At 58.0% G+C, this 14715-nt stretch overlaps 1 protein-coding gene across 4 annotated transcripts in view; it reads right to left on the bottom strand.

Annotated features, from left to right (window-relative positions):
* PTPRN2 (protein tyrosine phosphatase receptor type N2) overlaps positions 1–14715 on the bottom strand; it is a 695060-nt gene that overhangs the window by 346857 nt on the left and 333488 nt on the right. For all 4 annotated transcript variants that reach the window (XM_036999404.2, XM_036999402.2, XM_036999403.2 and 1 more), the window contains one exon: positions 12669–12748. In XM_036999404.2, the coding sequence (XP_036855299.2) occupies positions 12669–12748 (80 nt within the window). The remainder of the gene's footprint in view (positions 1–12668; positions 12749–14715) is intronic.

Below are 14715 nucleotides of genomic sequence, written 5' to 3'. Positions count from 1 at the left end.
TAGAAATGTTTGCTTTGTGGTTGTTCTACAGAGAATGCTTGTGCTGAGGTTAGGCTTCAGGATTCGTTGCTTTCCGGCAAGCTGTCAGCCTGACACTTCTTCAAATCAACGTGTGATAAGCATACTGGGGTTTCCCCCAACCCCAGACAGATCCGCCGTGCCTACAGCTCCCCCTTGGCATTACAGCCGTCTGCGCAATGTGGGGCCAATTAAAGGGGCAAAGCGAGCCCAGCAGCCCCACGGAGGGCATGCCCCCTGCCCCACAGTTGCTGACATGCACAAATGAGCCAGGACCCGGGGTGCAGGCAGGGGCAGCCGAGGGAGCTCCCACGTGCAGACAGGGCTACCCAGCCCGCTCGGCCACAGCTCACAGCCCGCCCATGTCTCCTGTCAGCCAGCTGCTGCCATGTCTCCTGCACGCTCTGCGGAGACAGCCTGATAAGCAAATCTGTTCCAAGATGAAGTCAGTCAGAAGAGAGGGCAGACCATGCCGGGCCAAGGGTGCCACGATATAAACAGGACCAGAACTGGGGGGTTTTTGATGGGAGTTTGGCTGTGGACCCAGAGGAAGCAGGGGTGAGGGGTGCTAAGTGCAGCCACAGGATCCTGGATAAAGCCTGTGTGGCTCCTTCCCTGTCCCTTGCCTCTCGTGACCTCCAGCCACAGCAAGCCTGAAGCTGCTCAGGTTCAGCCCCAAAAGACTTACATGGGGTCAGCCTGTGCCACTCAAAGTCAAATGTCACCAGGCCATTCTGCATGGGAGCAGCTGATAATGCAGCCTGTGCACATGGGGAAGGGCCTGACCTGCAGCATTGACAACCGCAGGGAAGGAGGTGCCCGTGCAGTGCCCTCTGCAAGGCAGAGCCTGGTAACACTCACTGTTCCCTCGGAGCTGCAGCCCCCTCCCAGCTGTGAAATCGCAGGAGCCAGTCAGCCCTGAGCCCTGCACCCAAGCTGTCACCATGGCAACAAGCAGACACCTCAAGCCAGAAGCTTTGTCATGCTGGACCCCCTGCCGCAAGCTTACTGAGGCCACCCTGTGGGTCCCCATCCCCTCCTGTCCAGGAGGGATGCTGATTCTGCTTTGCAGATGGAAAAAATGGGGTTCAGGGAAGGTGAGGCATGTGCAGATGTGGGGCTCAAACTTGTCCTGTCTGACTCAACTGCTGCAGTGCTGGGCCCTCTCTGCCATGACACACCACAATGTGTGCACACAGTGTGGTAGCTTCTCGGACACCTTCAGGGACACTGGGGGCAGGGACAGCCTGGGTGAGTCCAAGGGTCACCACAGTAACATTTAACATGCAATCAACTGGTGGCCATTCTGCATGCACACACGACACACACACACGACACACACAGCTGTCTACACAGTGAGAGCGCTGTCCACACGGTCACCTGTAATGAGAAAGCCATCTACACAGTCACCTACAGAGGGAGAGCCGTCCACACAGCCGTCTACAAGGGGTCCACTGAGTGGCTTCAGACGCTCATCTCCTGGAGGAATTTCGCAGGGGGGGGAGGGGGCAGCCCACTCTCCCCAGGAACAGGAGTGACTTCCAGTCCAGCCCATGGTCTCCCGAGTGTGGCTTCAAGGGAACGTTTGATGGCTGTTTGTATGCACGCCTGCAGCACAGATGCACCAGGTTACCTGGTGTCCTGGTGGGGAGACCAGAGCTGGGGCACAGAGCCAACTGCACCGAGTGACTGAAGGGTCCCTCCTTCTGCGAAGCTGAGAGCAGCGTACCAGGGACTCAGGGGCAGGGACACAGACAGGGACACAGAGGACAGAGGGGGAGGAGAAAGTGTAGTGGGAAGGAAATCAGGAGAATGATACAGAACATGACACGTATGACACATGATATGACAAGGTGACATGGTAGGTGATGCGCCAAGATACACAATATGATATGAAACAGTGTGGCATGTGACACAATGTGCTATGACACAATGTGATACAAGGTGACATTACAATATATGATATATGATACGATATGGTCTGATACAGTATGAAATCATATATAACACAATGTAGTACAATATATAATATGTGATATGACACATATATGTTACAATATAACATGAAATTATATGGCATGATGTGACAGTAAATAATACGACACAATACACTATAATATACTCCCAGGGAGAAACACCAAGCAGGTGGGCGCAACAGTAGGTGTGGGGTCCCTGGAGGTCAGGACAGAGAGGAAATGAGACGAGACAGGAGGTCCTTCCATCTAGTGGCAGGAGCCCTCACCGGGCAGCAGGGACACCATCCTGCATCCGGCCCTGAGCTCCGAGATGTGCGACGGAGTTTGCTGGCCACAGGGCACAGGGCACTGCTTGGGCAGGGCACTCCTATCAGCTCCTCGTGTGCTTTCCCCAGAGCCATTCTATGTCCCTCTTCATGGGACCAAGGCGTGTAGCCAGGGCGCAGTCCTGTGAGGCCTGTCAGAGGACTAGCAGGCGGCACACCGGGGAATGACTGGACGCACAGGCCTCCTAGGCCAGCTGCCCTCGAGAGGGGGGTCTCAGGAAGGTGCCTTAGAGGCACACAGGCTAACACGTGCACAAGGATGGAGGCCTCTGAGGAGGAGGTGGCGGCTGTGTGGGCTGGGCCTGGGGGCACGGGTGCGGGGTGCACAGCAAAGCACAGCCCCACCCGAGTCAAGGGCTCTCGTGTCCTCACAGCGCGTGCACACCTCCCGCTCACCTGCTGCCGGGACCTCCTTTACTCATTCATGTTCGGAACAATAAAGTCAAAACTCCACGGGGCACTTCAAAAAATGACACCTTATGGATGTAATTACAGATAAGAGAAACCTGAATCCTACTTAAGAAGAAAAATTGTATATTCAGAATGGAAATCACTCTGGGGTGTGTACATCCCTGTTGGCTTGGGGCTCCTAACGAATGAGGAGAAGCCCTTCCTCTCCTCCAGGGTCCGGAGGAAGAAGGGGGGAAGGCAGTGGTGCCCAAGCCGTGGCTGTGAAGCTCCTTGTGCCATCAAGGCCCAGCGGGCGGCAGCTCCGTCCGAAGCCCTCCAGCCGGCAGATATTAAGCACTGTGAGCAGCGTCTGCTGAGGGGCCACCTCTGTCCCTGTGACTCCACAGACGGCGCAGACGCGGGGCCCGACCCACACACACCAAACCGGGGCACTGACGCCGTTTCATCAGAGCAGGTTCCCCAAGCAACGGCACTGCCAGGGCGCCATGTGAGCTGGCGAGCCCTGAAGAGCGCCCGTCCGCGGGAGGGGACCACCGCGGCTCTTGCCGAGGACTTCCCCACCTGGCTCTGCTTTTCTACGCCTTGCAGCTACGACGAGGCAAGGTGCTGATGGACGCAGACCGTCTTGCATTTAAGATGCTCCACTGCACAGCACGCCTTCAATCAACACGGGAGGACGCCTCTCCTGAGCTGCCACAGGCGACGGGTGAGCTCTGCCCGCCGAAGCCACCCTCCAAGGGCAGCGAGAGCCCCCGTCGCCGCTGCGCTGCCAGCCATCCAGCCAGAGGCGGCCCACGCTCTCCCTCCCCTCCAGAAGGGCCGAGGTCTCTTGTCTCCACCCCCAGCCCAGTGGCCCTCTGGGCCATCCCGCTATGTTCTTCACACGTAAGGCGACTCTCTCCTTCTGACCCACGAGACGCCGGTGTCGGCTCCTGGCCAGCTGAGGGCCCCACTTCCTGTGACGGCTGCCACGGTGCCCTCCTGATGCCACACGTCCAGGCACCCAGGTGGTGGGAACCTGAGGTGAGCCGTGACGGCAACGACTTCGAAGCCCTTTGGAATTTAACTGTGTTCTCGCGCTGAATTCTTTGGCTCTAGTGCATGGAGCGTGATCACTAGTCCTGCCCGACGGGTGGAGCCGAGCGCATGAGCGGCCCAAAGTCACAAGCAGTAGCACAGCAGCTGGAACGCCGGTCTGCCCCACAGGCCCCGCTCTCCCCACTCGCAGCCCCAGCTGTGCGGATACCTAATGGGGACACCAGGACCTGGTTCATCTGGTTCATAGCATACAGGCCACACTAGGAGACAGGTGCAGCCTGAATGTGAGGAGCCGTGCCTGTGGGCTCCACTGAGCAAACGAGCCGCTGCTGGGGAGGGGCAGGGCTGCTGGCGCCTGGAGCTCTGCCTTCAATCATGCCCACCGTTCCCTAGCGCTGCTGTCCCCTAGTCAGGACCACAGTGTCCTCCCTGACAGTGAGGAGGGGGTTTCCCCAGTCCCCGCTTCGTGCTCTCCACAGACACGGATTCGGGTGCCAGCTGTGCTGTGTAACTAGCAGGTTCCTCTTCAAGAATGGCCATCAGAGCGCAGGTGCCCTGTGGGAGGGGCCAAGGGCCTGAGGGTGGGAACAAGCCCGAGCAGGTGGGCCAGTGACAAAGAGCTGCCGCAGCAAGCCTGCCACAGAAACACCCGCACACAGATTCCCAAGGGCTTTTAACCCAAGTGCCAAAGAGACTCACACGGTCCCCAGTGCCAGGGACCGGGACCCCACACCCTCGGCTGCTGTCGGCTCTGAGACTTTCCTGACTCCCTCCAGCCTCCCAGGAGAGGGTCCCACCCTGAGTCCCCCACCTGCAGGACCAGCCAGGAGGCCGGGTGGTGACCTGCTGCTTGATCCCTTTTGCACCACCCACGTGTGCTATCGGGCACCCCACCCCACACGCAGCAGCCGCCCAGCTAGGGTCACCCTGCTCCGCTCTCCCACCACCTCCACGGAGCCGCCAGGGGCCTGGTGTCTGCAGGGGAATTCCCAGGAAGGCGGCTGCTGACAGACACTGGCTTCTGACAGTCTCTCGGCTCTGAGGCAGCCTGCTGCTTGGGGCTAGAGCAGGAAGGCGGCGGGCAGTGGCTCCACTGCCGGAAACTGCCAGAAGGAAGGGGGCGCTGCTGCCAGGGTGTGGGTCTGTGTGCACTGGCCTTGAGGCCAGGCTAGCCTTCCGCACACTGCAAGGGCCACCAGGTGACTGGAAGCAACATCTTTGAAGGAAGTACTTTCAAAGTCCTACTTTCAAAGCAAGTCCTACTTTCAAAGCAAGCCACCTTCCATTTAGGGCAAAGATGCCAGTGGTTTTAGCCACGGTGATGAGAGTAAGTAGAAACGTCATCCACGTGTAGACAGAGGGACAGTGACCTGGAGACAGTAATGGTCACCATGCTTCTTGGCAGGCCTGTGGCTCTCAGCACTCATGCTAAGCAGAAGGGCCCCCAGTTCCACAAGGGCATCTGCCGGGTGCTACCGCGGGAACCAGAGTGTCTCCCTATGGGGCCAGTTGTGCCCCCACGGGCGTTACAGCTCCTGACAGGGCAGCTGGTTGTGCCCTGACCTCTGAACAGGCCCAGCCTTCCCACATTAGCCTCTGACTCGGCAGCGGAGGGAGAAACCCAGAGGTAGGGATGACAGGCACTCAGAGAACTTGGTGACAGACCCTAATGACAGCCAACCGCCTACAGGTGTCCGTGGCCCGAGGCCCTGCACAGAAGCTCACCAGTACTCGATGGGCCTGCAGGCCAGTGTCTCCGGCACATGCACGCGGCTAGCTGGGCCTCTATGAGGAGCTAGCTTATCTGAGGGAGGGGGCTGGGCAGGCCCCCGGTCGGGGACTCTGCCTACCCGGGGAGCATCCTCAGGGCTGCACCCACCCAGCACTGAGCCATCTGGGCCCTGAGCACACTCACCGTCTCCCCTGGGAGACTCGGGCCCTCGACGCACCAGTTAAACTACAGCTGCTGGTTTCCGCTAGTGCGTCCGTCTTGAGCGTTCCTGCCAGCAAGCGGGTGCCTGGCTCAGCCAACCCTCCGAACACGTGCTCCCCAATCTTCCCACCCGCTCCCTGCCATCAGACTTCAGGTCCAGTAGACGTACCCCCGGGTGGTCCCAGCCCCTTCCAGCCCCCCAGAGGCCCTCCCCTGGATGCTCTGTGCTGGGCGGAGGTCCTAGGGACCTTCACGCCCCAACACCCGCTGTCCGGGGCCTCTCCACCCTGATGCAGGCCGACCAAGGGCAGGGACTGCCCATGCAGTTGCTTTGTCCGCACACCCAGTGACGTACAGCAGTGGCAACACTGCTGAGTGAGACCTTCACACAGGAAGGACAGACACGTCGTGGGGTATAAATCACGCCGTTTCGTTCTCATAGTCTGCAGTAACTCCCAGCGACACGGGGAGCCCACCCTTCCAGCACATCCTTCCTGTTGAGCACCCACCCCCCCCCATCCCCGAATCAGTCTTGTCAGGGTACGTCTAACGTAAAAGAATGAGGCTGCTGTGTGCGCCTGGAACCCACACTGATCTCCGGAGAGGGCAAAGAAACAAGTCAACACAATGCAGGAAACAAAACAAAAGGAGTCACAGCCCTGGAGGGAGGAAGCCAGCATTTCTTGCCCACGTTGTGGCAGTGACACGGGCCACAAATGAGCTGCCTGTGCTGGAGTGGACTCCGTGGGGTGGTGTCCACGGCTTACCCACGATCGAGAATCAGCCTCCAGCCACACGACCGGCACAGAGGAAGCTGCGGCAGACCCAGCAGGGGGCACCAGCAGCCTGACGGACGGGGAGGGCCTCATGCGCCAGCCTGCCTGTGGGTCCGACGGCCCCACTAGCCATCCAGTGGCCCGGGCTGTGCTATTCCCGTCTGCTGACCAGGCGGCCGGAAGCCAAGGCTCCCTCCTCAGCCCCCAGCTGGGAGGACATGGGGCGCACACCTGAGCTGGGGGATCTGACCTGAGGGCCCCACAGTTCTGACAGCAGTTGGCTTCTCTGACTCTGGTCCCTGGGAGGGGGTCACACAGGTGGCCAAGCACTAAATCCACACTCCGGATTCCCCAGGAGACCCCGCGGCTCGTGCAGAGCCCTCCTGCTGACAGAGACGGCTTCGCACACAAAGCCTGGAGACCAGTGACTGATCAGGTGATATTCACAGGCACCGCGTGTGGGACAGTGTGATACGCGAGGGTGTGAGACGGGGCAGGGAGGAGGCTCCCGTCATGATCCACTCGGCCAACAGCTCTGGTGGAGACAGACCTCAGGGGCTGCCGGAGCAGATGTGCGGAGAGCCCGGCCCCGCTGGAAGCAGCAGGAAGCAAGCACGGGCCAGCCTGGGGCATGATAGAGGACCCAGAAGTGACACCCACAAGTCACGGCAGCACGGCGGCCCCCGGGCTTGACATGGGGCTGGTCACGATGCCTCCACGGGCATGTCTGCCTGGCCCACAGGCGCCCACAGACAACTGCAGGTGTGTTCAGGACGATGCTTGCTCATTTCTTCCTGGAAATGTGTTTTAAAAGTATTAGCACTTATAAGTCTTAGCTGCATTTCCATGGATTTTTATCCAGATGCCAAATCCTGGCCAAGCAGGGTGCTCCGGTGGTGGTTCTGTGCACCCAGTACCGACATATGTGTAACACTGGCCACGTCCCAGTGGACACTCGTGGGGCCTCCAGAGCAGGCCTGAGGCCACGCAGGGCCCCGAGCTCCAGGGCTGCCGTCCTCCGCCCTGGCTGGGCTCCTAAATTTGCAACGTGGTCCCATAGCGGGAACTGTCTCCCGAAACAACCGTGTCAGACATGCCAAAGGAAGGTGGGGGCCCTGGAGCCTGGGGGGCCCCCCCATGTGAGCTCCTGCACCCCCAACGGTGGGCTGTCCAGCGCAGGGCTCCCTCTGCCGAGAAGGAACGCAGGCATTGAGCGCCAACGGCACGTGGCTGCGCGTACCCACCATCTGACCTCTCCCACCCTGGACGCCCCTCCACAGCAGCCCTGAAAACCACCACAAACACAACTGCTTCCCAGCTTCGCCCCATTCACCGCGGAAACCGGGGCTCACGTCTCCTGATCACACAGGCGGGCTCCCGGCAAGTTCTCCAGCCAGGCAGAGCAGCGCAGGGCTTGCCTACGTAGGGCCGGGAACTCCACTCCAGCAAAAGCTTTCACAATGCCAGAGGCAGTTCCCTGGCTGGAGGGAAAGGGGTGGGGTTGCAGGGCCTGACTGCCATCTCGCCCACCACAGCCCCTGCCTGCTCTGGGGCAGTGATAGCGCCCTGTCCTTCTAGGCACTCAAGCCCTGCAGAGGGGCTTCCTGTTTGGGGACAGACCCACTGGGGGATCTGGCCCCCAGTCACCCCACACATGGGCCCAGCACCTGCCCCTAGCCGACTCAGGGCTCTGCCTGTCCTCATGGCTGGCGGTCTCCGGCCCAGCGGGTGTGCTCCAAGGCCTCGCCCTGGGCCTCATCTGACCCTCCATCTAAGGCAGTCCCCCCAGCAGGATGCCCGGCTTCTGTGCCCTGAAGGCTTCTCCCCAGAACGTGACCCTTCCCGATGCTCATGCCTAGGCACACGGCAGTGCTTCTGCCATCCTGTTTGCAGACTGTAGTGCACGGGGCTTTGCCACAGGGTGTGCCGCCCTGCGTCATACGTGACACCATTCTGCGCTGCACTTCTGCGTATCACGTGGTCTCAGCCCTCACTGTCTCTGCTGCTTACACACCGTTACGCCGCCACATTGCACTGGGCCCTTCTCAGCTGAATTACTGGCGCCCGTGATATGGCCCTTCATTGCAGTTTTCCTGTTAGACCACCCCAGAGCACAGCGTTACATCCATTACATGTTCATTTCCCGATTCTCCCCCTTGCCACGGGCCACACCTTCACCAAGGCGGACAGCGCGCTAGGCAGACCCCGGCAGGTACCAGCTGGGCAGTGGCACCAAGAGCCCACTGACGCTGCGACGGTGTGAGCTCGGGAGCCCTCGTGCGGATTTCTCACTGCTGGGTCTGCACCTTGCGGGCCCCTCCGGACAGCCCCAGGACCTCGGTGTCAGCCTGGCCGCCCTCCTGGACCCCTCCTGCCTCCACCACACTCACTGTGGTGGTCTCGTCTCTGAGGGGTACTGCGCATGACCCAGTCATATCCTCGTGGGCAGGTTTTGTGTTGGCAATTGATTCTGCTCACTGACGACTCCTGGAGCTGGAGGACCGTGCAGAGAGGGGCTCTGTGAACCCCGGTGACACGGCTCTGGACTAGAGCCGAACTCCAACAACCAGCCCTGGACCTCAGGAGGGGAGCTCAGCCCTTCCCCCAAAGGCTGCCACGGGCGAGCCCCTGGCCCACACTGGTGGGTGCTTGGGCACTGGGGGTGTCGAACAGCAGCAGGCATCCACCCTCTTGAGGACAGGGGGCGAGGGGAGAGTCCATCTTCCTGAACGGAAGTGTTGTGATCACTCACAATCAAGGGGCCATGTGAGCCTAAATTTACCTGTGACGCTCCGTGTTGAGTGGAATGAGAGACAGCCCCCAAACGACAGTGTCTTTTGACTGTTCACAGGCTCACTTTTTCTCAGGGGCAGGAACCACGTCTTTCCCCGGCGTGCACCCCGCAGCCAGGCCGAGGGGCCGACGGGGCACGGCGCCTCTCCCTGATCCGCTTTATCTCAACAGAAGCGGGAGCGACACTGTCTTGTTCTTTTTTCCCTCACCATCAAAAGGAGCAAAAGAGCAGGGCCTCTAACAGGCCGCGTCGCTGTCCTGCCCACGCGGGTGACGCACATAGACGGTTTCTCATTCTGCAGAGGACGAGGGCAATCTTCTGGCTGCTCACAGTGATGAGAGGCTTCTTCCTATACTTTGCTTTCGAAACTTAAAACCTGTCAGTTCAGGTAAATAAGCTCAGCTCTTCCAGGTGGTAATGTATGCAGGACACAGAGCCATCGGCAGGGAAACAGGTCAGCTTTGCTTCGAGACCTGTGCCACACGCTGTGCCCAAACATGCAGGCCCAGCAGCCACGCCCCTTGGCGGAGCCAGGCTCCCTCTCCCGGGGGGCGGCACCGCCCCTGCCCTGCCCGCCCTCCGTCCCTCACCTGTCCCCTCCGCCTCTGCTGCACGCCCCCCACTGCCTTGGTCCAAGTGCCTGGTGGACACTCACGTGGCTGCTTCCACCCCCATGCGCTGCAAAGCCAAGTGCTTTTCGAAAACATGATTAACTGCATCTCCTCTGAAGGGGAAAATGCGAACATTGATTAGAAACGTACCACTTAGGAATAAGTCACCACAGGAATGGGGTAAGAGGATTTCTCTGTTCTGCCCGTTTGCCTCGCTGGATGGCCAGGGCGACTGAGGGAACCACCAGTTATCCCCACACCGGGCAACACCACCTGTTTACCTTCCACCAACACGGCCACCCGCACCCAAATTCTGAATCAAGCAGAGTGACCGGCAGAGAGTCACCTAGGGGTAACAGATTCTGGAACGAAACCAGCCGCATTCGCCCTTCAGCAAATACACATGATGTTTGCAGGGGCTGATGTGCATTAACTGCGCACCTGTTCATGGAGTTCTGTGACACTGTCTAAAATTAGCAAAACAGATGCCCTTTAAATTATCCCGCCACGGTGGTGTCCCCCTCCATTAATGACAAGAGTCTGGGGCCCCTTCAGGAGCAAACGTGAATGTCACAGGATTTTCCGGAGCAGATGACACCGGTGGGACAACCAGAGGCTCCGCTCGGCTGGGATGTCGCCCACATTCGGCAATACCCCACGGCCCACCCAGGCGGGGCCACCCTGCAGACACCGCAGGTCTTGCTACAACATCAAGATTCCATATCATCTTTTAAAACTAGAACCCACAAAAATGTCCTTTGGAGGTAAAAATTCTTCCTGACACGTGAGTGCGTCTCCTACCTGTGCGGACACTGCACCAGTGGGACGTGGCTTCTCTTCAGGGCAGCCCTGGCCTAGGCGCCCTTCCCTCTGGTATCTCTACTGGCAAACATCATGTCACAAACCTGTTTCTCGTGACCATTTTCCTGTATACAACCAGGTACACTCACAACATCAGAAAATCATTTAAAGCAGAAGGAACTAATTTTTAAAAAAACACACAGGCATGTTACCCGATTTGCACGCGCACAACAAGGCTCTGCTGCACAGCCACAAAGTGGGCATGAAGGTGTGGCGTGATCCAGCAAAGCCGGGCACCCATGCAGCCATGGGCGGGCCCCGCCGGAGCACAGTCTGCACAGGATTCCTTCCTCGGCGCGGCTCTTAGCACACGACATGGACACGGAAAATGACCAAGAAGCTAGACTTCAAATAATCAACCCATTTTCCCCATAAATAAAGTAAATGAAAGGCCATTGTCACAATTTTAAAAGGTAAAAAGACTTCATTGTATTCACAGCACCCTTAACTTCTAAAAGCAAACTCAATTTCGAAAGTCTTACTTCGAAAGATGAACAATGGTTAACGCATTTCTGCAACAAGCTGGTAACTGATTTAGTCCTAAATATGTTCAGTCACCTTTTGCGCTGAGGGCTGAGGGCCATGAACGGATGCTGGGGGTGGGGGCCGCAGCCAGGCGGGATCAGGGCCCTCGGCACGGAGCCCACTCCTTCCCAGGCGGTAAAGCATTTCAAACGATCTGCTGCCTTCTTCCGCTGGGGCCACATCAAGCCACTCGGCTGAAGCAAGGACACTTCGACGCTTGGCAAGTGACACCCCGTGTGCCCTATGATGGAATATGATGTGGGACGAGCCCTGTGGGGTCCAGCACTCCACAGAGCTCGCGTTGTCAGATTTCTGGAGCTTAGCACAACTTTGCGAGGAATCCTTCTCTAACGAAGAATTCTCGGCCTCCAAATTATTGCTTTCAGCAAATAAGAATTAGTAGGGCAACAAGACATCCTACAGCTAAAATCCAACAGCGAACAGAATAGATCAGACCAATAGTTTATCACACTAACAGGGTATTACTGCTCTTTTCACGCCTATTTGACGGTCACTGGATAAAGAAACTTGAAGAGGATGCCTCAATTAATAACTGTCAAGTCTCTAAATCAACCAGAATATTTTGCTGCATTTCACCTTGGAAGAAAAAGACGTAAACTTCGTTATAAATAGTTCAGATATTCAGCAATACACGGGACCGGCTGAAACGCACATTCTGCTGCGTCTGGGGTCAGTGCAGCCGGCCGTGTGTCTCACAAATGACTTGAAACATGAGGCCCTCATACTGCTGTGTGCCGAAGTACCAAAGCCCATCAAGCTAAGATTCTGTTGTTTTTTATGAGGCAGAAAGATTGTACAATACATTTTATAGAAGTTTTCAGTAAGCTTAGAACAGAAATTTGAGGTTCAGGAAATACAAACTTTGTACCTACCACACATTTTGTTCTTTAAGACAATGTTAGTTGAACTTTGCATTTTCCGGTCAATGACAAATGCTGATCCCATACCGCAGTCACTCACTGGATCTTGAATGTGGGGGAGGACAGCCGAGCTGCACAGCAGGGCTTAACCACATCCCCATTTCTGCTCATCTCCCGCCTGCACCAAATCGGCCCATGACGGACAGAGGCGCAGCCCACGTGGGCTTCTTGCCTGCCACCAAGTGGAAACCACAAAGCAAAATGGCATCTGTTCTGCCGCTGGGGTCTCCCTGCCCTGCTCTCCGGACACCAGCCTTCAGACGTGAGATGCTGTGCTCGCGGACCCTCCTGAAGCACAGCCACATGTCACAGCAGTGGTGAGGCCCAGTCATGCCCCCTGCTGACCCCCCTTTAAATACCAGGGCACGGGGGCAACTGCATGTCCTTGGGTGGCTCTGAGCGCTCACCTTTCCCCCTGCCAGGGCTGGGCACACGCACGTGTGTCGGCACAGCCTTACCTGCTGCCTTTGAGACGTCCACTGCTGTCACATTTTGGACATTGGCGCTCACTTTGAAGGTCACCACTGGTCCCAGAACCCTGGAAGAAAACATTTAAGAAGTTCAGAACTAGCTCCCTGAAAGCGACACGAAAAACACCGACATGTTTACAAAACACACGCGTCCCCAACCCTGCGTGCTCCATGGTGGCCTCCACCTGGTGTCCGTTTCTCAGACACCAGGACTCTTTTGATCCCACGTTCCAAGAATTCTACTGACAGGCTTTGGTTTCTAAACATACACGGCTGGGCTCTTGCAAAAAATTCAAATCAACCCAGACACCCAATATGACAAGCAGATTCTGTCGCCAGGAAAGAAAAATTGTTACGGAAACAGAGTTCAGTATTTGGTTCCCAAGAGGGCTGCTAGGAGTCTGGAGCAGGAGAGAGACGGGCGCTGCTCGAATTCTCGCGACAGGGGCCATGTAAAAACTCAGCAAAATCATTAGGGAGCATTTTGTGCAAAATAACCGGCATGCGGTTGCCAGACAGGAATTACCGAAAATTTTCAAAACTTTTAAAATACCAGGTGGAACATGATTTTGAAAATTACATCCCTTTTTAACAATTTGGTTCACCTGAGGGGTGGGGAGGAAGGCAGAGGGGCCATGGTCCCCCTCTGTCCTGCCCCTCAGGCTCCTGGCGCCCCCTCGGGACGGCCTCCCCCAGGGACCCCTCCCTCCTGCAGACATGGGCTCCTGGCCTCGGAGGGTACCACACAGACAGGAGTGGCCAGGGGAGCATGCAGGGAGGTGGTGCGCTCTCCGCGCCACACAGAGCAGGCAGTCCTGCCCCGTACAGACACCGCCCCACCAGGCGGAGGTCCTGGGGGCCCTGAACGGGTTAGGATGGTCCCTGGTGGTCTCTGCATGTGGCACCAGGATGGACAGGCTGTCCTCCCCCGGCCCAGAGATTCTGCTTGTGCCAGAGACTCTTATCAACATGCATGATTCGGCCACAGATGCACACCACTGTGTGCAAACCCCCACATGCCACTTGCTGAGCTTGTGCTGCGTGTGTGCAGACCCCACGTGTGATGTTCAACCCCCCGGTGTTCCTATAAACTGCCTCCACCGCCTTTGGAATGATGAGGAAACACAGACGGAAGGGCTCTGAACAGCCCCTCAGGGGACCCAGCGCCTGTCACCCAGCCCCGCATCACCGCCTGTCAAAGGGCCCACTGCCCCCCTTCTCCTGACTGCATGTCGCGGCTCTCTGTGGTAACATCACTGTGAGGGCACTGGTGAGAGTGACGCAAAGAACAGCACAAAGTGAGGACTGGCTGCGGGACAAGGCCAAGCTTAGAAGGGTTCAACACCAGAACCGGCCCCAAAGCGGCAGAGGGCCAGCTGCTGGACAATGGCCACACCCACCGCCGGCCGCCCTGGGCTCGCCCCCTGGCCAGCACTCACGCACGTGGAGGCAGTGGCTGCTCCCTGGTCCTGTGCCATCTCAGGCCGTCTTTTCCTCTGGGCCTAAGGATCCCTGTGGGTCCAGACACCAACCCCTGTGATGCTTTGGTCTCTGCTCCTGGCCCATTTTTTGGGGGCATTTCCAGCGCACCCCCCAGGCCACCAGCCCCATACAGCCCTCTGCAAATGGAAAACACTACGTGTGCTGTGACTGTGTAGCCATCATCCTGACACCACTGTCCAGGGTAATGTACGCAGAGGCCACCACCACTTCCCACTCAAGTGAGGGCTCCAGGAGCCACCGGTCCAGCTGGCGCACATTCCTGTTTTCTTTTTCTGTGCGAGAAATGCCCAGAGAGTCACAAAGTTTATGGCGGGCTCCCTCCTCTGCCCGGCTCCCCTAGAGCTTCCCCCGTTCGGGCCCCTCCCTGTGGCCTGCTCCAGGGCCCCTCAGGAGGGCTGTGGTACGGACTTTTGTGCCATGTGGACAATCGGGGATTGGGGAAGCCAGGAGAGAACCTCTGAGACATCCTGATCTCAGCAGCTCTTCAGCCCTGATTCAGGGGTAAAGAGAGTTCCCGGCCCTGGGCCGCCTG

The sequence above is a fragment of the Manis javanica genome, chromosome 6 (assembly GCF_040802235.1).
Source record: "Manis javanica isolate MJ-LG chromosome 6, MJ_LKY, whole genome shotgun sequence".
Lineage (NCBI taxonomy): Eukaryota > Metazoa > Chordata > Mammalia > Pholidota > Manidae > Manis > Manis javanica.
The sequence above is the reverse complement of the archived record's forward strand: the minus strand, read 5'-3'. Positions and strand labels throughout refer to the sequence as shown.